This window comes from Patiria miniata, unplaced genomic scaffold (genome assembly GCF_015706575.1).
Source record: "Patiria miniata isolate m_02_andy unplaced genomic scaffold, ASM1570657v1 HiC_scaffold_19, whole genome shotgun sequence".
Taxonomy (NCBI): Eukaryota; Metazoa; Echinodermata; class Asteroidea; order Valvatida; family Asterinidae; genus Patiria; species Patiria miniata.
Window position 1 is genome coordinate 5,097,798 of NW_024037057.1, and position 25,481 is coordinate 5,123,278.

At 39.0% G+C, this 25,481-nt stretch overlaps 1 protein-coding gene and 1 long non-coding RNA gene across 3 annotated transcripts in view; both read left to right on the forward strand.

Annotated features, from left to right (window-relative positions):
• LOC119725357 (protein TsetseEP-like) overlaps positions 1–14,425 on the forward strand; it is a 40,290-nt gene extending 25,865 nt beyond the window's left edge. For both annotated transcript variants that reach the window (XM_038196755.1, XM_038196756.1), the window contains 5 exons: positions 1,645–1,704; positions 2,439–2,504; positions 10,169–10,252; positions 11,942–12,121; positions 13,534–14,425. In XM_038196755.1, coding sequence (XP_038052683.1) covers positions 1,645–1,704; positions 2,439–2,504; positions 10,169–10,252; positions 11,942–12,121; positions 13,534–13,665 — 522 coding nt within the window. In that variant the 3' untranslated portion in view covers positions 13,666–14,425. The remainder of the gene's footprint in view (positions 1–1,644; positions 1,705–2,438; positions 2,505–10,168; positions 10,253–11,941; positions 12,122–13,533) is intronic.
• Positions 14,426–21,126: 6,701 nt separating this feature from the next.
• LOC119725358 lies at positions 21,127–23,827 on the forward strand. The gene is made up of 2 exons (XR_005270708.1): positions 21,127–22,165; positions 22,426–23,827. It is a non-coding gene; the product is annotated as an uncharacterized LOC119725358 (long non-coding RNA).
• The last annotated feature ends 1,654 nt before the right edge of the window (positions 23,828–25,481 follow it).

Sequence of the window (25,481 nt, forward strand, 5' to 3'; positions counted from 1 at the left end):
CAAAATTGAATTCGTTGAAGAGCAAGGTATAGGCCATCAGCCTGGGGGTTTGGTCAGTATCAAATCACGGCATAAATGATGATAGTGCGCATGCGCAAGGTATACCGCCCCTAGAGTGGTAACAAGCATTTTGACGGACGTTTTGAAAAAAAAGGGTGATAACACCCAAAAAGCTGCCACCGCTGCAATGCTTTCACATATTTTCCAACTCTGGAGGTGTATACCTTGCCAAAAATCGCTATGACGATTATTCCCCTCATTTGATACCGGCGGCCAAAATTTTGGACCGAGGCTGATGGCCTAGGGGAAAGAAACTTAAATAAGGGAATAAATGTGTGCTCTGGAGGTTTTTATCACTCGTTTAATAACGCTTAGAGTCTGGGTGCTGATAATTACCCGAGCCGGAGGCGAGGGTAATTATCAGCACCCAGACTCTAAGCGGTATTAAACGAGTGATAAATACCGACCGAGCACATATTTATTCCCATTCATAAATACCTTATCCGTAAAAAAATTTCAAATAATTCGTTCAAAAAATCCCGATTTTGTTCAACAAGTTCACTTCATGCTTTTTGAAACATCCCTCTAGCAAAATAATGGAGTGTTCAGCTGGCGAGTAAGATGTAAACAACCCTTTTATGGAGATTGACGCGCGCGTAACATGTTCTGCGCGATGTCACGCAGAACGCACCTGGGGCGTTGCGTTTTGAATTTAGAACTATAAAATTCTGATTCGCTTGTAGTGTTGCGCATGCCTACGTGAGGATTGTGAACGTTCAACCAATGAAACGGTAAGAGGCACTGGATTTTTAGGAGTCCACATTTTATTGTGACACTTGAAAAGTGTTTAAGACCAGCTAGCCATGTCTTTATCATCCGTTTAATACCGGCCACGTGACGGGCTCTCGACCAATGGGAATGGCTAAACTGTCTGAGGTATTTATGAATAACAGATATGAACCAGGTGTTTTGTGCATGTACAAATTGGTACTAAAACTGGTTTTACATGCTTTCGACAACGTAAAACAACTATGAACTTTAGGCAAATAGTCCGCATCCTAAATGTTAATCCGGTGTTTTTTTAAGTGGCTTAAATTAACTTTTCAAGGAGCCACTGATGGAAAGGTCACATGTAAATTCTTACCATGGTCAACAGTAGGATACTGTAGCCCCCGCAGTATTCTAAAGTCGCACACATACGTCATCGTGCTAAGAAAGGGTGTTGAAATGCTGTGAAGCACACCAATGAGATTGGAGAAAATCCGCTTTCTGTTTGGTGTTAAAAGCTTTTTTGCTGAGTACCTACATGTACATGTAGCATTTCACAACCGATTTACCCTTTGCAGAATTTGAATTTTGTCTGTTGTTGTTGTCGAGTCTCCAAACATGTTTGTTAAAATATCCCGGGATTTGGCCCGATAGTCAAATTTTTTCAAATGCCAACCAGTACCGGTACATCCTTCCTCTTTTTTTTTTTATAAATTGCTTGATTTTAACTGTTTTCTGGCCAGTCACTTGAGAAACAACAGCGAGCAGTTTTTGGAGACTTTCTTTACTTCTGGTTTTTGTCCTGATTTTGTTTCTGTTTTGTTTTGTTGTTTTTCTGTCATTGAAATGTTCCATTACTTTTGCTTGATATTTAAGGAACCTTCACCGGAACCAGAACTGGAACCAGAACCCGAGCGAGAACCAACACCAGAACCGGTATGCATGCATTGATTATTTTTTCGGTTCTTCCGAGTTTTATGGGGCAACTCTCCTTCCTTTTTTGTAGTACAACTTGCAAATTATGCGCTTCCTGTTTCAATGATATTATTAGAGCAGAGAATAACTCGCTGAAGTACCGTGTACTTTTAATTTCTTTCAATAGTTGTAATGCCGCTGTCTTTTAAAAAAATTTTTAAAACTTTTTGGAAACCTTTCCCCCAACTTTTTTTAATCATTTTCTGCCGCCGAGCTCTCCAGAATGTCGGTGCCGATCAATCCGAACGATTGCGACTGCACCTTGAATTTCACGCTCGTAGACTTGAAGCAATTTGTTCCTAATTTAGGGACGCAGCTGTGGGTGTGAGAAAATCAAAGTTCTTGTGAAAATTCTAAGGGGTACATGTAAGTATGACAGCCTTTGACTCAGCCAAAGCTTGTAGCTGTGAGGGTCGATAGTCTGGCGTCCTTCAGACGTCATTCAAGCATCCCTATCCACCAAGGAAAAAGCCAGCGAAAACCACCTGGACCCCATGTTTTTTTAGCGGAGAACAGAAAATACTGCTTAGCAAGTTCATGTGCTGAGAACCAGTCGCAGACAGTATGCATTGAGTGAGAGTTTGGCTGGTAAACCTGTTTTCGCTAAGCGAATAATATTCATGCTAAGCACGTTACTGTCCTGAGCTATAATTTGGAGAGAAATTAAAAGGAGCATTGCGTGACAAATTCTGTAGGAACCCGAGCCCGAACCAGAGCCAGAACCCGTTACAGAACCCACACCAGAACCCACACCGGAACCGGTAAGGCAGTTTCCCCACCGTCATCCCCACCCCCCTCCCATCCCATCTACATGTAACCAAGTAACACATCAACACATATTGTCACCATGGATACCGGTATATTAACACTCCTGCACATGTACATGGCATTTTCCAAACCTCGGCTTCAAATCTGACTTTGGCTTCAGAAGGCTTTTATGACCCTGCTACATCAGGGCTCCATCTTTTTATAGTTCTACATTGTTCTCTGTAGGATCATCAAATCCTATAATGGATGTTTACAGTGCCAAAGTTATAACAAGGGTTCTCCACATGAAAGGCTTTTGAGTTGCAGTATACTGAAACCAGAGATGTAGCCAAAGCTGTAGGCTTAAACCGAGGTTTGGGAAATGCCCCAAGAATTTGGTGATTGTTCCATTAACAACGAACCACCTCACATGTTTTGACGTACATTGTATGGTACATGTATGTATGTACCTTGCTTGTTCGTAGTGCCACACGTGTCTGATACCAAATGCACACCATTAAAGGTAGAGTCCATCATTTGCAGCTATCCAAAAAGTAACTGACCAAATTACTGTTGAACACATACATGTACTCAGTTTAAAGATGGTAATGGTACTAAACTCCCTGTGAAATTACTCTTTCAAGCATGCTGTCATTTTGAAGAAAACAATATAAAAAGGCCATTCTCAACCACTCAACGATGCGTCTACAGACGCATTTTTTGAAATGTCCGTTAGTAGTTCCTCTTTTAATTCGGCGAAGCTGTGGATGAGTGCGCGCAAGCTGCAATGAGTGACATCGCATAGCTACAATCGACTGAATGAGAGCGTGTCCCGGACGCTGATTTCGGGCCACTTTTGAATTGAAATGGAGATCCTATAATATTGTTTTCTCGGAAAATACAGCATTCACTGAGCTGAAATTTCATCAGGTTAGTTGAAGCACCCTTCTTTAGATTTTGAGCACTAAAAGTTCCTCTTTAATTCGGCGAAGCTGTGAATGAGTGCGCGCAAGCTGCAATGAGTGACATCGCATAGCTGCAATCGACCGAATGAGAACATGTCCCGGACGCTGATTTCGGGCGACTTTTGAATGAAATGGAGATCCTAGAATATTGTTTTCTCGGAAAATACAGCATTCACTGAGCTGAAATTTCATCAGGTTAGTTGTTCAGCACCCTTCTTTAGATTTTGAGCACTTTTTTGGCTTCAAACGAAACAAATGCACAAATGACAAATGATGTATTCCACCAGTAAATGTATCTTTAACATAGGATTTCATTTTGGTTTCACAAAGCTCACATACCGTAATTTTCGGAATATAAGCCGCGGCTTATACGTTGATTTTGCCCATGAAAATGTTTACTGCGGCTTATACACAGGGCGGCTTATACGCCGAGCCTTGAAGAATAAAAATGAAATTCACATGTGTATTTAATGTACTGGTATAAGAAGAGATATGTTGCTGAAATGAATTATAAATTAAGAAAGTCATTAACAAACCGAAACCACGTTTTACGTAAAGGTATCGAGCGGTAAAAAAAGTACGGTGATAAAAGCTGTCTTCGACACTTGCCACCAGCCGTACGTGATACTGGTACAGTGCAGCAGCGATATGCAGGCATGCTTTCCCAACAGCGGACCACACCATTTGTGGTAACAAAGGGGTGTTCTTTCTTGGGAACAATAATTACCAATATTTTCACTGTTTAAAACCAAAGAAAAAAGACCACTACAATTTTTATGGCGTTCGAAACATTTTTTATTACATAATCAGTTGTTCAACGTCACAATATATTTTGTTTTCTTGAAATGTATTCAAGAAACGATGTAAAACTCAAAAGAGGGACTAAATCACCCCTTACAAAATTAATGGAATCGTCTATTAAAATGTCCGCTTCGTTTTGACTATTTCCAAAGAAAGTTACGATCGAAACTTGAATTTTTCTCGCAACTAATCGCAACAATTTGATAACTTTTGAGGTAAAAACGGACCTGTTTATTCTTAGGACAAAACAAATCAGCATCTGTTGCCACAAAGCAAGATTTGTAGCGCTCCAGTCAGACAACACACGGTGGGTTTCATACTCTCTCACGTGCTGTGGGAAAATGTTGTCATTCACCGGCGTGCGTGGCGCAGGCTGCCGGGCTATGACGGGGCAGCCGGCAGCAGTTCCCGGTGTTTATTTCTCATCAATTCCCATATTTGTTTGTAAAAGTATCAATTGTAAATGATTTGATATAACTTTTGGGGTCCTTTTAATAGCTTCTGTAGTGTGAATGGAACTGGTTCAGAGCATTTTGACTAGAATTTGGAGGCCTTACAAAATTGAAACCGCAGCGGTCGGTGCGGCTTATACGCCGGTGCGGCTTATACGCCGACTTCAAATCTTAATTTGCAGATTTTTGCGTGCTGCGGCTTATACGCCGCGCGGCTTATATTCCGAAAATTACGGTAGTTATTCTGGGGTTTTTTTTTGGGGGGGGGGGCACTAACAGTGTGTAATAAACTCATTGATAAAACAATCTGTCTTCCTTGTACATGTAACACTCGACTCGTAACATAGTTCCTCAAGGAAATGACGGCATTTCCTTTGAAACGGTTAAACACAGTGCTACAGTGATCTGTGTAGGAGGATGGGGGGTTGAGAGGGAGGGGGGTTAAAATCATACACAAAACAGCCGTCGTAAACGCAATTAACCCTAACCCTGCTGAATCCAACAGGATCCAACTATGTCACATACCCGATGGAGCCTGTTGGATTGAGCAGTAAACCCCTTGTGTACATTCCTCGTGCAAAATGTTGGATTCAGCAGGCAACTGAACCGCATTATAATGCATTGTTGGACTCCGTTGGATTCAGCAGACAACTGAAAATGAGGCACAGTGGATTGAACAGGAAAGTTCCGGTTGGACTCTGTTGGATTTAGCAGGGTAGTCCTGAGGAAGGACTAGGGGGGTAGGGTTTTAATTGCAAACATTGTGTACATGTACTGGTTCATACATTGATGCCAAGTTTCATGAAATCAATCACGGACACTTCCTATTTGAGTGATACATGCCCATGTCAGTTGTTTTTGTCTAGTAAGTAATATCACACTGAAAAGCCGACTTGGAACATGTTTGAACTTTGACGTTCAGACTTGTGTTGATATCACATACCGCATCCTGTTTGAAACCACATAACATAACACCAGACTCGCCATTTGATACCATATAACACGGCACAAGACACTTTTATGAAACCACATAAACACCACTCTTGTTTACACCACATACATCTAACACACATATTACCACACTTTTTAATACCACATACCGTTACAGGTACATGTAACATCACACTCTTTTTGATACCAAATAACACCGTTCCCTTTTGATACCGCATAACATCGCATTCAATCCCAAATAAAACCACAATTTTTGATACCACATATCGCCACACTTCCCCCTTGATACCACTGATAACACCATGCTCAATACCAAATAACATACATACTGGTACAGTCAAGTCTCGTTATAACAAACTCGTTCGGACCTAGCCAAATTGTTTGTTGTATCAGAATTTTGTATTAAGGGGAACATCAGTCCCATTCATTGCGCATTTAAATGCACAGTCGGGACCAAGGCTTTATGTTTGTTGTAACCAGAATTTTGTATTAACAGAGTTTTTACTAACGAGAGTCGACTGTATATGCTGCATTATCTTTGTACCACATAACACAAAAACACTTTTGATACCTCATAACACCACACTCAATTTGATACCAAATAACACCATTCTCTCTTTGTACCATATAACACCGCACTCATTTTGATACCAAACACAATGTAACACCATTCCCCTTTGATACCAACGTAACACCACGCTCAATACCACATAACATCACACATTTGTCATACTACGTGTACAACACAATAATCACCATACGCACACTCTCTATGTTACACGACATTTTTTGCATGGTCACCCACATTAACATACTGAACCCACTGCGGAACCAGTTAGACTCGCCCAGTCTGAGTGTCGTCCCACACCATCAAGCAACCATATCACCCATACAAAAAAAAATTAAAATAAATAAATAACCAACACATGTAACCAAAAAAGAGTATGTCAATTAAGTTCCCTGGAGACATTTCAACAACCTCGTACTAATGATGTGTGTTTTTGCCGTGATTACTAACCATCGTAACCACTATTTTATCTTACATTGTAATTTTGGGTTTCTTTAATGTTACACCCCCCCCCCCCCCTTCAAAAAAAGAAGTAAAAGTCCAAATTTTACTCATTTTGTGGTGATCGGTCAGATAATTTACAGTGTTTAAAGGGAATGTACAACATTTGCTTTTGCTGCAATTTTCAGAAATAAATGGGTTTGGAGGATTAGTATGTTATAGCAACTTTGTTAAAATGACTTGTTTCACGTTTTGGGCTTTTAGATGTTGGAAAAACCAAGAAAACCTATCATGTTCTTGCAGTCTGGTTCCCTGACCCCACTTTAGATGAAACGGAGCAATTTATAGACTTTTGGGAATTGTAAAGTCAGAGAATCACTCTAGCAGGCTTGTACCCCTTCACAGGTGTGCAATCACTTGCAAAGAAAACAATGAATAACTAATTATGAAAAATTAGAGGCAGGTTTTGAAAAAAAGCCAGTTTTTTCCAACGCTGGTCGGCCGACCAGCGTTGGAAAAATACCATTTTTCTTGAGAATGATGGCACACCAGGAGCCACGATTTTACAGGATGCTTTAGACTGTCATTCCCTAACAATCCAGTAAGGTATTTCATGATAATTTGATCATTTCATTTTGTGATGTTTGCAAATGTTGTATATTCCCTTTAACATTGCATCATTATGACATTGTATGCTGTCCAGAAATATTGAAGATGCATCCTGCTGTATTGTATCAAGTTTGTTACTGATTTGTCACTAGGTACCGGTATTGGTTCATGTAGAATAAAAAGAACAAAAACTCCTTTAAAAAAATTGTGAATGTACACAGCCATATGGACTTGTCGAAACGAGCCATACAAAAATTGTACAAACTTACTGGTATATTATTTGAAAAATCCATTTGTGATCCTGAAACTCCATTATTCTTATAAGTTGAATGAAGAACGGAATTCCCTTTTTCCCAACACAAAAGCAAAAAAAAAAGCTGTCTAAAATAACTCTCTGGGTGAGTCACATGTGATCACAGTGTTGGTTCTATTGCAGTGTTTAGTGTGACAACCTTTCAAGTGCATACGTACAGGAATTTGCCTTGGGCACAGTCTGTGTTTGTAGCAGTTCATATGTTCACTTGTTCTCTCAGTGCTGAATGAAGCTTGATGTATAAGATTTGAGGCTTTCCATGGTGGGGTATCGTTTCGGTTTGCTGTAACACCATGTGGTAATAACTACTGCTTAGAAGATATTAGTTCTGAAAAGAACTTGTCCTGCTTATTATCAACTTTGCTAAGTAGTTTTTTGTTCTGATAAGAACAGTCCTGCTGTAAGTTCTAAACGAACTTGTCTTTGGTCTCAACGTTTCGACTAGCCTGCTCTAGTCATCGTCAGGAGACTGTTCAGGGGACTGTTCTTATCAGAACAAAAAACTACTTAGCAAAGTTGATAATAAGCAGGACAAGTTCTTTTCAGAACTAATATCTTCTAAGCAGTAGTTATTACCTCATGGTGTTACCGCAAACCGAAACGATCTTGATGTAGTCTTAGAAGCACCTGTTATCCACGGAGCCCAGTCTCCTGTCTAACGTCTGATATATCTAAGCATGCGTGACTTCATTTCATTCCAAAACCAGGACTAAGGCCATAAAAAAAAAAGTCTCCGGTTTCTGGTATGCGCGCGCGTCGCCGTAGCCATGCGCGTTGGCAAAATGAAATTTTTTTTTTTTTCAATGAAAGATGATGTCTCAAAACCGCCAAACTCACTGGTTTGACTGGAATCCTGCTGCTGCATAATTTTAACGTGTTTTTAGATTGGGTTATGGTCGAGAATAAGCTTTATGTGGCCTCTCTGGACTCCCATATATTTGCACTAAGTTTAGTCGGGCATCATTTGCAGTCATCAGCCGACATTTGAAGCAAAAAAATCAGGAAAAAAAAAAAAAAAAGCCGCATCGCCGCACCACGTTTTGGGCAAGCTCCATACCAGAAACCGGAGACTTTTTTTTTTTGGCCGAAGCCTGGTTTAAACTGAACTGACGTCACACTAATGAACCTGATAACATGCTTGGTTGGATTCTTAGATTATTGCAATTAATCCTACAAGTATACATGATGGTCCAAACAAAAAAAACAAACTCATACTTCCACAATGCAGAAACCTACATTAATATATGGCTAGGAAATTTTGTTGGAAGGAAAATGATACAAGAATTCCCGATTCGGTCCAGTAGTTTTGCTTCCAGCGTCATTTTTGTGAACCAAAGTCACGGGCTCTCGTCGCACATAGTGAACAAAAGGATTATCTGAACCCCTGACTTCGGCTCACAAAAATGCTGCTGGAGTCAAACCTACTGGACCGAATCTGGAGTTCTTGGTATCATTTTTCCTTCTGACAAAATTTCCTAGCCATACATTGTTTAGGTCCCTGGATATTGGAAGTATGAGGTTGAGGTGTTTTTTTTACTGCCCTGTATAGCCTAAATTTTAAAGGCCTTTTTAAAAGTCTGGATATTTTGGCAAGAATGCATGCAATCTAATCAATAGCTCTTTCAGCACTGAGCCGACTCACTGTTCTTTTAGTGTGTGCATTATTACATGACCAACCGTTGCAGTGTCTGGCGCAGTTTTATCATATGCAATCGATGAACTTTGTTAATGATTCGGTGACCTTTACTGATTAACAGATAACAAAACTGAGCAGGCCTGACATGTGGCAAGTCACTTCTTGGTTGTTTTTTTTTTTTTAGCACATATCGCACACAATTGGACACTGTTCTTTGCAAAGCATTGGACGTGATTTTTTTACACATTGATCAAGCATCAACAAAGGTTTTCAAATGTCTAATTGAAATAACATAAACAACAGAGTGCAGAATGCAGTCGGTGAATTTTAAAATTCTAAGTAAGGCCCCCCAAAAAAATTAGTCGGTCTCTGGTCAGCGCGCACGTCGATTTTAATCATGCGCGTCAATCCTTTTTTGTTTTCAAAATGTTCCGCGGTAGCTCTAACAGCGCCCTCTATTTCCGCCCCTCCTCAATTTTTTTTTTTATCAAAGAGCACCAAGGAATGGGGAAATTGTACCAAGGCAAATGATCGAAAGCACCAAGGCAAATTATGGAGGACACCAATGTACATGAGGACACCAAAAAAGCAAAATAGTACCCCACCCTTTCTGTACAATCCAAGCTTGAAGAAAAAAAAAAAGAAGAAAAAAAGAAAAAGCCGCGTGGCCGCGTCAATTCCGGGACTTTGGTCTGACCAGAGACCGAATATTTTTTTTTTTGGCCTAACAGGCAGACATTGTGAATGAATGCTTTTACAACATGTACAATGTAGGTGAAAATTGAGATTTGTTGAGACTCTGTATGTTTGAACCACTTGCATGTAGTCAGGATTTGTGATAGAACTTTCTAATTGATTTTGGTGTCATACATGTATATGTTGCCAAGAAAAAAAAATAAAAACCAACCAACAAATTGTCAACACATACACAACCCTCTGTAGGAACCTGAACCCGAACCAGTCCCTGAACCAGAACCAGTGAGGGCCCCCACACCAGAACCTGTGCGAGAGCCCACACCAGAACCGGTAAGACTCCCCTCACCCCAAAAATGGTCTTAAGTGTATTTTTCCCTGCTCTTATTAATAACCTTTTAATACCCTAACCTTCTCAAATCCTCCCAAATCCTCTTTGCAAAATCGAGGATTTTGCAGGATTGAGGCTATATGGCAAAAATGCGTGGCTGATTTTGGAGGATGCACCGTGTCAAGGTCTTGGGGCCGGACCTTGTGTTGTTTGTCCAGCCATGCATAAATCTAGGCAGTAGATTATACACTTGAAATCTTCCGCACTGCTCCAGGGTGTCACTGGCTCTGCCTCAAACATATTGACAGTGATTGCTGGAGGATTTTGCAGGATTGAGGCAGTGGTCACCCCTCCAAGGACCACATTCAAGAAATAACGGAGGATTTTGGAGGATTGAGGATGTATGCTATTTTTACATGGAGGCAGTTGGAGGATTTTGCAGGATTAAGGTTGCGGCCAAGCAAAAATGCCTTTCGTCCAGGCAGGTTGCCAAGTAAATTGTTCGTCCTTTACTTTAATACATGTAAAGGGGGGGGGGGGGGGGAGATAAAGCTGGGAGTTTAATGCTGCTTAAACGCTTTTGCTACTGATAATATTTACAGCGTTTTACCAACTCTTATTCAGTCATGAGTTCACCGTCGAGGACCATCAGTTGAAGATAGTTGTATTTATACCGGTTCTGATCTGCATTAAAACAAAAAAAAAGTGCCGTCGAAAAACTGTTAATCCCATATTAACCAGTTCGCGTTGGAGGACGTGATAACACGCACTGGCTGTTTTAATACACAGGCCCGGCTGACGGGTTAAATCGTCAAGATTGCCTCGACTCGCCTCCGGGTGACGTCTTAACAGGCTTATCCCTCGTGTCTTTTGTTCACACAAAGTCCGTGAAGTCTGTGGAGGTGGACCGTGTGTTGATCTTGAATTGACCGTTGTGCACGGCCTATTGTACAATTTATGCTCTAGCGCATACCCCGGAATATTGAAACATATGAGGTTTCGGCAAGAAATATTGTACAAATACTGTTGACTCTTGCGAATCAGCATTTGTGGGGTTTGGCTGTGTATCAGAAGTTGGCTGAAAAATTTGGCCTTTTGCGAAAATCGAAATATTCGGCAAAAATAACACTTAAGGCCCCCCCCCAAAAAAGTCTCCGGTTTCTGGTATGGAGCTTGCCCAAAAAGTGGTGCGGCGACGCGGCTTTTTTTTTTTTTTTACCTGATTTTTTTGCTTCAAATGTGTGCTGATGACTGCAAATGGTGCCCGACTAAACGTCATGCAAATATATGGGAGTCCAGAGGGGCCACATAAAGCTTATTCTCGACCATAACCTAATCTAAAAACACGTTAAAATTGTGCAGCAGCAGGATTCCAGTCAAACCAGTGAGTTTGGCGGTTTGGAGACATCATCTTTCATTGAAAAAAAAACTTTTTCATTTTGCCGACGCGCATGGCTACGGCGACGCGCGCGCATACCAGAAACCGGAGACTTTTTTTTTTTGGCCTAAGACAGTTTTCGCTGCTGTCCCACAATGCATTGGAACACAAACCCTAATTCTAACTGCACATTTGCAGTCTGCGTCTGTCTTCAAAATTTTTAGAGGTCGCAGCTTTTTTGAAGTTTAAGGCATTTTGGAGAGAATTGACAAATGTGAAGGTTTGCACAATTTTCCTTGTTTTTTGGTGTCAGGAGCCCGAACCGGAGCCAGCCAAAGTCCCTACCCCAGTGCCCGTCGTCGTGGACGAGCCGGACCATTCCAAGAGCAAAGCGCCCTCGCCCCCCGAGCCAGAGCCACAGCCAGAGCCCAAACCCGTCAAGCCCAAAGCCACTGAGAAGGCCAAGGCCTCCAAACCAGAAAGACCTGCTGAGGTAAAGTCCCCTCCCCCGTAATATTTTTTTTTTTAAATTCACAGTTGAACTAAGAAATGGACTGGAGCAGGGTTTGAACCTGTAACCTCCGAAGCAGCGTACTGGTGCCCTTCCAACTGAGCTATAAAGCCTATTTTGCCCCAGATTGAGTGTTTTTGTACCATGTACGGTATCGGTAAAGTATTTCAGTGGTCCGAGGTTTGAGTCCCACATTCCTCATAATTTCCCCACAAAAGTCAGTGTGTGTACCGCTTACTGCACCGGTACAGTGTTTCAGCAGTTAGAAGTTCGAGTCCCTTATTCCTCGCGATTTTCTAACAGATTCACTGTTTTTGTGCCACGCACTGTACTGGAACGGTATTTCAGTTGTCGGAGGTTTGAGTCTAGCAGTCCTCGCTATTTTCTAACAAATTTAGTGTTTTTGTACTGCTTACTGAACTGGAACAGTATTTCAGTTGTCTGAGGTTCGAGTCCCTCAAACCTGACAATTTTTCCACAAATTTAGTGTTTTTGTTCCACTTACTGTACCGGTAGGGTATTTCAGTGGTCAGAGGTTCGAGTCCCCCGTTCCTCACAATTTCCCCACAAATTTAGTGTTTCGTACTACTTACTGTACCGGTACGGTATTTCAGCGGTCCGAGGTTTGAGTCCTGCATTCCTCACAATTTTCCCACAAATTTAGTGTTTTGTACCACTTACTATACCTGTTTGGTATTTCAGCGGTCCGAGGTTTGAGTCCTGCATTCCTCACAATTTGCCCACAAATTTAGTGTTTTGTACCACTTGCTGTACCCGTACGGTATTTCAGCGGTCCGAGGTTTGAGTCCTGCATTCCTCACAATTTTCCCACAAATTTAGTGTTTTGTACCACTTGCTGTACCCGTACGGTATTTCAGCGGTCCGAGGTTTGAGTCCTGCATTCCTCACAATTTTCCCACAAATTTAGTGTTTTGTACCACTTACTGTATCGGTACAGTATTTAAGTGGTCAGAGGTTCGAGTCCCACATTCCTCACAATTTCCCAACAAAAATTAGTGTGTGTACAATATGTACCACTTAAAGGGCACGTGTAGTCTAGCGGTACAGCACAGGATTCATGATAGTGAGGTTGTGGGTTTCGAGCCCCGCCGTGGCCATGCGTGTTGTGCCCTTGAGTAAGGCACTTAACCTCAATTACTCCACTCAGCCCAGGTGTTAAATGGGTACCGGCATTATTCAATGCTGGGAAGGTAACAGACTCGCTGTGGAGAAGGTGTGGCGAGATTCCCCCCACAGCAGCATATGAGTCTGGCCCAATCGCTAATGAAAGAGAGATGAGCACTCCGTTCCTGTGAACACAGGTTCGTCCCCTTTACTTTTTTTTATGTACCACTAACCTTAGTGTTTCTGTACCGCTTTTCTCAAATCTTAAGGCTCCCCAGAAGGGCGGTCTGGACCTGTCGGACATGGCCAAGGCCAGAGCCCTAGCCGCTGGCAAGAAGAAGAAGAAGGCTGCCTCCAGTGCCGACTGGAAGTCTAAATACAACGCCTTCCAGAACTTGTAAGAAAATTCAGGGCTTCATCCTATCAAAGCTGTTCTACCGTACCATCTTATTTGTCATGTTGTCATTTTTATGTCATTTTTTTCCCCTCTTCTGTAAACCATCACTTTTGTTTTATAGTTTTTCCCAATAAAAATGTGTTCTAGTAATTATGTACAGCTGAGGGCAAAATGCTTCTAGACGTGAAGTTTTTGTTTTTTTTTAATGAGAAATTTACTTTCCAAAAATTAGTTTTTCTGTGTACGGACAGAGAGCGTCGTCTGGTACAACTTTGAGTTTTCTTGTTGACGACTCGTTTGTCGTCTTAACTTTGTGTTTTGTTCTTTTTTAAAATTTAGCAATAAATGTTTTTGATTTTTTTTTAATCCAAGTTTAGTTTTGTGAATACGAGTCAGTTGACTCAAATCTCATCTTGAAAGTAATTGAACGTTTTTTTAAACCATGATCGTAGAATTTTTTTTTTGCCTTGATTATCCCACTTGTCACAAGTTTTGGTAATCATTTCAAGACTAAAACAACAAAAAAGCCACCAAAAAGTGTAAATATTTGGAAAAAAAATTTACTTCTGTTTATGATCGTGTGCCTATAAACCACAAAATTTGTAACTTTTGGGACAATCATCAACAAGTCCAAAATGTGGAACGATGCAACTTAGTTTGATTTTCTGTCTAAACAAAAATGTACATTTGTCCTTTTTGAAATAACTTTTACTTATTGGCATATATACTCATCAACCATTCCATTAAGCATTGAACAAAAAACACAAAAAAATCACACCCCCAAGCGTCAGATTGAGAGCTTAAATTTCTTTCTGGCTTTTTGAATCCACAATAAATAGTATTTCAAACTGCAAATCAATACACAGAGTGGTCCCAAAAAAAGTTATACTCTTTTTTTAGACACAGATATCATGGAATTGGGGAGACATGTTAAAACTGTTGTATTCCTAAAATACAACTTGGTTATGGTATATGGTGAAAACGGCACTGAAAAAAAAATAAAGCCCAATTAAGAAATGGCGATGGTTTGAGGAAAGATGGTCAAAAAATCAGTGAAATTTAGTCTATGAGATACGACCAACGCAATTGCTCTGTGTGTGCACAAAGAATTGTGATATTGTAAATTAAGTCTAAATGACTGCATAGACTTGGACAAACTACTTTTTAACCAATTTTCTGTACTATAAAATGACCGCTTTTTCTTAAGTTGAGCTTTGTTTTCAACACCGTTTTCACCACCAAGATATTTTAGTTTAGGAATATCTTGAAACATGTCTCCCCAATTTTGAGAAATCTGCGTCTGAAAAAGTGTAACAAAATTTTGGATCACCCTGTGGCGTAAACCGCATGTTGGAAGAAAATACTAGCATTTAGTTAAATGGTAAATTTACAAACCGGAGATATTTGCTTTGTACATGTAGTTCATTACACATTGCGTTGCAGTTACACATTGCCACAGCAGATCACGGCCCAATTTCGCTGAGCAGCTAAGTAGAAATTATTGCTAAGCGAAACCGAGCGGAGAACCAGTCCGAAGCAGTGTACATGGAATGACATTTTGGCTGGTTACCAGTTTTTGCTAAGCACATATTTTCCATGCTTAGTGTGTTTCTGTACCAGCAGCCTCATGAAATTAGCGGCTAAGGAGAAATTATTGCTGAGCGAAACTGAGCGGAGAACCAGTCCGAAGCAGTGTACATTGAATGGCATTTTGGCTGGTTACCAGTTTTTGCTAAGCACATATTGTCCATGCTTAGCGTGTTTCTGTACTAGCAGCCTCATGAAATTACCCCCAATATCATGTACAGTGTGGCCACTCATCAATTTAGAAAATCGCAAGATGACCTCCGAAAAATTCCCCAGATTTCCCAAGATCTCGGGATTATGTATCAAAATGGCAGCATTGACCCTATTTTTACGTGAATGGGTCTCACAAAGTGTTTCAATTAACATTCCTGTGTTCTCAATACGAAAAAAAAAATTCCCAAGGCTCAGAGAAACGTTCCCACGGCCTGGCCTAAATTCCCAAGATCTTGGGAAAACTCAGAAGGAGTGGCCATGCTGGTCATGTACACTGCTTGATGCCCAAGAAAGAGCTCCCTCTTGTGACAAGTAAAGTTTAGTCCGAATCATTCTGGAAACCATTGATATATATTTTTTTTTTTTTGCGGACCAGATGTATTTTTGAACGGAATGCACGATACAAGGTTTTGAAAATTCCATGATAATTTCTTGTAAAGAAATATTTTTGATATATGCATTTTTATCTCTTTTTTTTGTTGTAAATTTAAGTATTGCCGAAAATTAAAAATTGAAAATATTAAAAAAATGATCAGTAGACATACTTATTTGAATTTGATACAGCAATAAGAAAAGGACATTCCTCATGTACAATAAATATCTTTATGCAAATTCTCAGATAAGTAGTGGCAGTACAGTTGCCATATTGCACGTTTTTGTTCATTGGGTATACAATTTTTTCCTTTTTGTATTAGTTTTGATTTTTGATGTATTTCGAAAATAACATTTGACATTCTGTATTCATTAATAATAATTTGGTGCTTATAAAGCGCTTTACACCAAAGGTCTCAAAGCGCTTCACAATTATTACCCCTGTTCATCAGGCCAGGAGGCCATTTTTCGGCAGCAGCTCGAGATCAGCGCAATCTGGTCCCTACCCTCACTAGATACCCATTTATTCTCCTGGGTGGAGAGGCAATTGTAGTAAAGGGTCTTGCCTATGGGCACAAGCATGGTGCTTGTCGAGTTTCGAACCCACATACCACAGCCATGAGACAATTTTTCTGCAGCAGCTTGAGATCGGCGCAATCTGGTCTCTACTGTCAAAGGTATTGCAATTGTAGTAAAGTGTCTTGCTCAAGAACACAAGCACCATGTTCCCCGTCAGGGTTCGAACCCACATACCACGGCACACGAGTCGAACACCGTAACCACCGGACCACACAGAAACCTTTTCTGAAGTTCACGGTTTATCTGTTGTCGTTGTAAGAAGTAATGAGAAAGTTTAATGAGAAAAAAATAATCATCTTTTATTCTCTCATATTTCTAGGAAATAAATGGCTGTGTGCAGTGTTGAGCATACACCGAAAAAGTCGTCTCCGACTTTGACAGGAATTGTAACGTATTTTCACACCATCCATTTTTTATATAATCCATCATCTGGTCGTTCAATATTCCGATCGTCTGTTTTTTCTTTCTTTTTTCAGTTGCTTTCACATTATCGTCAGCTTTGTCTTTTAGTTTTGCTTTGCATTTTAATAAAATAAAAAAAACATATAGTTTTGTGAATAGAAACAAAATCTTATTAACCAGTTCACGCCGGGATTATTTTCATGTTGACCGGACCCAGTTGTGGGATTGTTTTTCACGAACGATGCCAGACCGGTTTAGGCCATCATCTGCGGGTAGCACACCCTGATATTTCCGGCCTCGCTCGCTGCAAGCGGGTCACTGACAGATATTTCTGGCCTTGCTCGTTATGTGTTTATCCGTCATCCGTTCCGAACACTGCAAAATCTTTGCGTGTATACACGCCATCCGACGTGAACTGGTTAAAATATAAATGTAACTCTAGATGCGAAGATTTGTGCACAGTGCATCTCTGGTAATAGAATGAGTTCATATCTTTGGCCCTGTTAATTTTTGGTGTGCCAAGTTTGGGAATGAAAGTTACTTTTTACTACATCTTTTTGAAGTGATGGTGTGGTTGTTTTTTTTGGAATGGATAACGTTTCACCATCTGGTGGTGGTGTGTCCGTAGCAATCAAGATCGTTCTCTGACTTCTCGGAAGATTTTACAGTAGTTCAGATATTCGCCGGAGCCACCCAAATATTCATTGAGTTGCTGAAATGAAATTTTAAAAATTCTAGAAATTGGATGTTTCCTCCACTACAGAAGATTTTGTTTAAGAGGAATTTGATACAAATATCTCTCTGGGTGCGTTTCAAAATTTGCAGTATTGACAAACAGTAAAAGAACTTTATCTGAAGAAAAACTGATAATTTTTATTATTGATAATAATTTGTGATTTATGCATGAGTTGTTGACAGTGTTTTTAAGTGCCGTGTGTTGGCTGCAACAGTGACGCTGTTCTGCATGAGATCTAAAAAAAAAAAATTGATATTTTCCCCCCAGTTTGGTTAATGTTGTGGGTTTTTTGTCAGTTGGAAAAAAGAGACTGTTTGCTGACTGTTGTGAATTGTTGGTTATTTCTACTGTCTGGTTGTGTCTAACCAGTTTTCCCAGTTCATTTTTACAATGGGGAACAGACGGAGCTCATTGGACAGCAGTTTTTGGCTGGTATCCATGCAAGGCAGATTACTGCAGGGCACCAGTTTGTAGCCGTGGTTACAAAGCTCAGTGTCTTTGTTCTAATGCATGTCTACACAAACAAAACTGCAGGGTACCAGTTTGTATCCTTGGTTACAAAGCTCAGCGTGTCTGTTCTAATGCAAGTCTACACAAACAAAACTGCAGAGTACCAGTTTGTATCCATGGTTACAAAGATGCCCCAACCAGCTCTCGATTCGTCTCGAAAGCTGCAGTCACAGACAAAAAGGTTGAAAATTGTTCAAAATATATCACAGCATTCTGAAGAATTGAGCATAAGTTACTTTTAGGACCCCATTCCTATATATAGCAGATCGAAATACCCATTCTTTATGGTTTGGAGTCGAAAAAGTTCCACTCCAATTTTTCGGACTAGTCTAGACAACTGGCAGTGATACCATGTTGAATATTAATAGAATTACTTTTTTGGAAAGAGCTCGAGCACAGGGCTTTGATTTAAGAGGGGAACCAAAAGCTAAAGGTGTCGTAAAAGTAACTTATGCCAAGACATGCATTGACACGATATAATTCGACTGAACCCACAAACGAGGATAGCTCATGTGTAGTACATTGTCGCACGGGTTACCCATGGGATAGTCGACTGCGCAGATGCGTATTTACCCGTTGCATGAATCGTCGCGTGCGCACTTGGTAAATAAAAAACTAGCGGCTGATCAACACGTGGTGTTGAATGGCCCAGTAAGAATTCGGCTCTCGTTCATGAATATGTATGAGGTATAGTAAGACCATCCAATGTTCGTGCACCACTCTCAGAAATGTCAATTTTGTGCTAACCCACCCACCCCCAAATAATGACAAAATCGTTTACCATACAACTTCAAAGCAACACTTCTTTCTGAGCAAGCGACATGCACATGCAAACTAAACAAATAAAATACATTTCTGCTAATTAATAAATGTCATCTTCAAAAACTGTACAAACTTTCAGATGATCATGCAGCACACATACGCACGTCCACTAAAAATATAAATAAAAACCTCAAATCATTCTCATTTCATTAGGATTCAGTTTTTGCGCCATTCTGTAGGCTTAGTAGATGCTTTAGAAACCATGGCTTTTTCTTTTTTAAAGCATTCATAAAATAATAGGCATCATCAATTCATTGTCATTGTTTATGTTGACATTTAAATGTTTATTTAGGAGTTGCGTTTTGAGAAATAGTTAAACATTTTCAGTTATAACCATCGAAATTGGGATGAACAAATCATGAAGTAGATAGTGTAAAAACTGATTTGAAATATTTTTTCGGTTTCAAATTTTTGATATTTACAAAGAAGTATTGACCTAGAGTCTAAAGTAATATGAAAACATACCGCCTTGATTTTTGTAATGTAAGAACTCCTTGAATTCCTTGTATAGATCAAAGGGTTTTAATTTTTATCGTTTTTTCTTTCTTCGTTACTCAGAACATTTAGGCGTATTTTGTGCTGAAGATATATTTTAGTAATCACCGTTTTATAAATTGATTTCTAGCCTTGCACTTTGTGGCCCACTGAATATGCAGCGGATATTCTTGCATCTAATTTGCATCTAATTTGAATTTATGTATATGTGTTTTTAATTGAAAGTTTTAGTCGTCAAGTCGTGCACTTTCTGTACAAATGAATATGCAAAAATATGAATTTGCATACTTCGTTTTTCTTTGCAACTTAGAGAAGTGGCAAAGCATGAAAATTTCATCTTTATCTACACAATGCACTTTTTCAACAATACTGTGTTTTTTGGGAAATTTTACAGAAGGAAATAAAATTGATTATAGATTTGTGTAGGTTGAAAGCTTTTGTAGAAATTTACTGTGATTTCCAGGTTTGATTTATGCAAGAAACATGCAATGGAAACTTTACTTTAAAATTGTTGGGAATTTAACGTGTCATAAATGGTCTTTTTCTCTCTCTTTTTTTGTAATCAGACTCACATTTTGGTCATAATATTAAAACGAAATTAAAATGGAGGAATTGCAACTCGGCAGACAAAAAGGGCAAAGATTCTTTCTGCGTTAAAGTAATGGACATCTTTTGCTAAACATTAAAACACGACACTGCCAAAATATGAAATGTCCTACTTGATTGTTAGTAAATAATAGGATCCGAGCATCCTGTGAAATCATCAGGCCTAGATTGCTGTCATTTTTAATAAGAAAAGAGAAATCACCGACATTTCCTTGCTTTGGTTAGGACCAAACCATCGCCAGAAAAAAAAATCAAAAATGCTCCCAACTGACCGAATTCTGTTTAATTTGCATACCTGCGAATGAGAATTATGTAATCAAGTGACTAACTGTCGATCATACCACAAGAGGCTGAAAGTCAACACTTTGAACATTTTGGGAAAGGAGAGCTTTTAACAATATACTTGTTTTTGTTGAGAAAAAGAAAGCATTTTCACAGTTTTCCCACAAAAAGTATATCTATGTACTGAGCTGAAATTTCAACAGGTTAGTTGTTTTTTTGATAACCTGCTTCAGATTTATTGTATTGTTTCTTGAATCAGCAAAAAAAAAATTGCCTCTTTTTTTGCAGATGGTATCCATTGCGTTTAACACAGTTGTGTGATGTCTTGTGATATATCACCCAACCCTAGCACTTCAATATCCCTCAAAGTCCTCCAGGAGAGTTTATTTGGAGGAATTTGAAGGATTTAGGAAGATAAAATCCAGCCAAAACTCAGACATGTATTTGGAGGCATATGTGTTGCATAAAGTAGGTGTGCAAAGAATTTTCCATTGACAAACTGTAGATAATGAAATTTTGCTTCGTTTTTCTCGTACACAAAATAGACTGATCCACTAAGCCACACCCACTCATAATGTTTTGACCAATCACAACAGTGATAAATGTCCCACATGGGTGCGTTTTAGCGTGTTACTCTTGCTACTCCTGAGAAAGGGAAAATGTTGCGTGTGCATTACTGTCGGTGCAAGAGTACACTTCCGGTTAGTCTTGGCCCGAGACGCTAGTGATCGATAGTGGACGGTGCATAGTGCGCCCTCTAATGGCACAATTAGACCAGCGGGCCTACTCGCACTAACGTCTTGGCCATTTCGTTTCAGCGGTTTAACTTTTTCTTTATTTGCTCCCTAGGATTTCCTAGGGCCAAGACTAACTGCCAGTCTAACCTGCGGATCGTATGCTCCTGCCGTTGGCGCGCTCAGGAGTATACTCCTGTTAACACGAGTAACATGCTCAAACCCACCCACGATGTTCGCCATGTGTACACTTGAATATGACGCGCATCTGGAACATGCATTATGGCTGCCCATGTGTGTGCAGTGGGAGGGCTTATGGATCGGCCTATCGGGTTCGTTAGTGACTGCGCCATACACGCCCGCACCACTGATTACTAGCGACCATTGGATAAACCCTCAAGTTGCGTTAGCTTCCGGTTCCAATGGTCCCAATACTACTTAATGTGCAGTGGGCGTGGTTTAAACTGAACTGACGTCACACTAACGGACCAGATTATGAACCAACTGCAGATGTTCCTCAGCATATGAAAAACAAAAAATCCAAGGAATATTCATAATCTTTCCCAAAAAATCCAAATTCCATGTGGTATTGTTATTTGTTTCTGCTCTTCGCTGCCAGCTTGAACACGCTTTAATATGAATATATTTGCATGAAATTGTTATATATACGATATAAAAAGTAAAATTATTTTTTAATATTAAGTAAAAAAAAAAAAAGGAGAGATATGCATGCCTGCAGAATAGATTCCGTAAAGAAATGCTGTGGTGTAATTAATAGTACTAGAAATTTAATGCATGAATTTTAAATCATTTGCTTATGAATATTCGTGAAGGATTTCACTAATGCCAACTTTGGGACCATGTCTGTTGATTTTCTGTTTATGTTTGTTAGTTTGGTTTGTTCCGAAATGTACATTCTGAAGATACAATGATTATGATTATTTTTTTTCTTCAGTTTTTTTTTACTGAAGAATCGGTTTCTTTAAAAGTTTGATTTTAAGTTTGTAGAAAAATGTAGCATTGTCAGATCGAAGAATCTGGTAGTGGAGATGAATTTAAGGAATTAAAAAGAACTCTCAGATCAAATTGACTATAAGTTGGTCCTTTTCTGAGATCACACTGACTATAAGTTGGTCCTTTTCTCAGATCACACTGACTATAAGTTGGTCAATGTGATCACATCGATTATAAGTTGGTCCTTTTCTCAGATCACACTGAATATAAGTTGGTCAATGTGATCACATTGATTATAAGTTGGTCCTTTTCTCAGATCACACTGACTATATAAGTTAGTCCTTTTCTCAGATCACACTGACTATATAAGTTGGTCCTTTTCTCAGATCACACTGACTATAAATTGGTCTTTTTCTGAGATCACACTGACTATAAGTTGGACCTTTTCTCAGAACACATTGACTATAAGTAGGTCCTTTTCTCTTTGTCAGCCACAAAAGTTGTAAGCCATCCCAAGTCAATCACAAGTCAAGTCACAAGCTATTCAAATGAACTGAGACAAAGGCATTCCTTTGTCATTGTTCATCCACTGTTTACTGGATATGACCTGTAAGAGCTAGACAACATGAAACTTGGTGTGAACGTAGACCCTATCAATGCAAACGGAATTCAATGCAGTGCAGGAATGGTCAGTTCTACATGCTGTTAATTCTACACCTGTATTAATTGTATCAACTACACATGAAAGGTGAAACGCTAGAGAGAATTTATCTCAACAAATTTCTCCTCGGCAATATGCAAGTAATCAGTTTACTCCCCTTATAATTCTTACTTGGCTCCGCCCATTGGTACACTAATTGGTTTTGTGTCTCACAGACCCCTGCTGGTCCATGTGCAGTAGTTTTGTATACAAAACGGAAGTTTTCTGTTTAGGACCAAAAATGGAACAAAATTATTCTGACATGATGAAACTTTTTTTTTTGGGAAGTTCAACACATGCCTGTCAACTCTTTTTCCTGCAAAATTCTGTAAGATTATTGATGGCATGAAGGCTGGTAACCACAGCCTGTGTTTTCAAAACCTGTGTTCTGACTGCACATTGCCATAGGGGACTAGACCAATATGGAGGCAGTGTTCTAATGGAGATAAAACTTTCAATCATAATACAGGTCACATTTTAAAAACTTGTTTTTGGAATCTCTCTGATTGAAGTGATTAAGGATCTTGTTCATCACAATGAACAATAATAATATTTTAATATTTAACAGGTTTTTTTGGTTTTTATGTAAATTATTTGATTCAAATTTTTCAAAATCACAGCAAAGATTCAGGTATAAAAATCTGCAAAATTACTTATTTTTGTACTGGTACTCTGCTTGCATGCGAAATGCAAGCACAAACAGTCGGTGAACCAGTGAAACAAACCATGGTTATTGGTTCTTGCCGCACAAGTGGTGTGGAAAACCCACCGTTGAACCAGGGTACCGACTAACTTTCTGAATGGGTACCAGGAATGTTTTACGAAAGGTGAATTGCATATGATTGGTTACCAGCTAAAACTGGCACCCTGTCTTCTCTTTTTAATTGTTTACACAAATTGTACATTTTGAGACAGGAAAAAAATTGGACAGATGCGTTTTTTGTTCTTATCATTGACGGTTGATTCACTGGTACAAAAAGGACAGAACAATCATAATACCTTTTTTTTGAAATTGAGTCACTTGTTTACAATAGTGTATCCATATTTTCTACACTGGTATAAACTAATGATGTACATGTAGAAGGATATTTCAACGATTACTGTAATAATAGGATCAAGATTGGATGTTAATATTGAAATAAAATGACTGAGGTGCTTTGCCAATTTAAACAAACATGTCTATTGTTAATTTCTTTCCTTTTTTGTCTGTAAAATTTGTGTGGTTAATTTATTTATTTATTTGGGAAAGGAGTTGCATCCTGACACCACTTTTTTCCATCATCTTATCATCTCAATGATTGCCAACAATTACAAAATGCAGTTTTTCTTTTGAATGGCGAATTTGTCCTAAAATGGAGTTGGAATGTGTCCTGGAGACATGTGGGATTAACCCCTGCAAGTCTCACGAAATTTCATTTTTTGGCCAATATTTATAAAAATTGCAAGGGGGTAGCCTTACTTTTTGATCAAAATTTGGCCCAAAATGGACTTTTCTGTCTTCCCTGCAAGTTTTAAGCGATTCATTTTGTGGGCCAACATTGGAAAAAAATGCAAGGGGTTAGCCTTACTTTTTGATCAAAATTGACTTTTCTATCTTCCCTGCAAGTTTCATGCGATTTCATTTTTTTGGCCAAAATAGAAACAAAATGCAAGGGGTTAGCCTTACTTTTTGATCGGGATTTGAACCAAAATTGACTTTTCTATCTTCCCTACAAGTTTCAAGTGATTTAATTTCTAAGTCAAAATTGAAAAATTGCAAGGGGTTATCCTTAAATTTTGATCAGAATTTGGCTAAAAATGGACTTTTCTATCTTCCCAAAAAATTCCAAGGGGTTAGCCTTATATTTTGATCAAAATTTGGCCCGAAATGGACTTTTCTATCTTCCCTGCAAGTATTAGGCGATTTCATATTTTTTGGCCAAAATTGAAAAATCGCAAGGGGTAAGCCTTACATTTTGATCACAATTTTGCACTTCCCTGCAAGTTTCAAGAGATTTCATTTTTTGGCCAAAATTGTAAGGGGGTTAGCCTTACTTTTTGATCAAAATATGGCAAAAAATGGACTTTTCTATCTTCCCTGCAAGTTTCAAGCGATTTCATTTTTTGGCCAAAATTGAAAAAAAAAATTGCAAGGGGTAAGCCTTACTGTTTGATCAAAATTAGGCTAAAAATGGACTTTTCTATTTGCCCAAAAATATTACAAAGGGGTTAGCCTTACTTTTTGATCAAAATTTGGACAAAAAATTACTTTTCTATCTTCCCTGCAAGTTTCAAGTGATTTCAATTTGTTGGTCAAAATTGAAAAAAATGTAAGGGGTTAGCCTTACTTTTTGATCAAAATTTGGCTAAAACATTGACTTTTCTATCTTCCCAAAAAATTGCAAGGGGTAAGCCTTACTTTTTGATCAAAAATTGGCCCAAAAATGGACTTTTCTCTCTTCCCTGCAAGTTTCAAGCGATTTCATTTTTGGGCCAAAATTAAAAAAATTGCAAAGGGTAAGCCTTACTTTTTGATCAAAATTTGGCCAAAAACTTACTTTTCTTTCTTCCCAGCATGTTTCAAGTGATTTCATTTTTTTGGTCAAAATTGAAAAAGTGTAAGGGGTAAGCCTTACTTATTGATCAAAATTTGGCTAAAAATTTACTTTTCTATCTTCCCAACAAATTGCAAGGGGTTAGCCTTACTTTTTGATCAAAATTTGGCCAAAAATGGACTTTTCTATCTTCCATGCAAGTTTCAAGTGATTTCAATTTTTTCGTCAAAATTGAAAATTTGTAAGGGGTAAGCCTTACTTTTGATCAAATTTTGGCCAAAAATTGACTTTTCT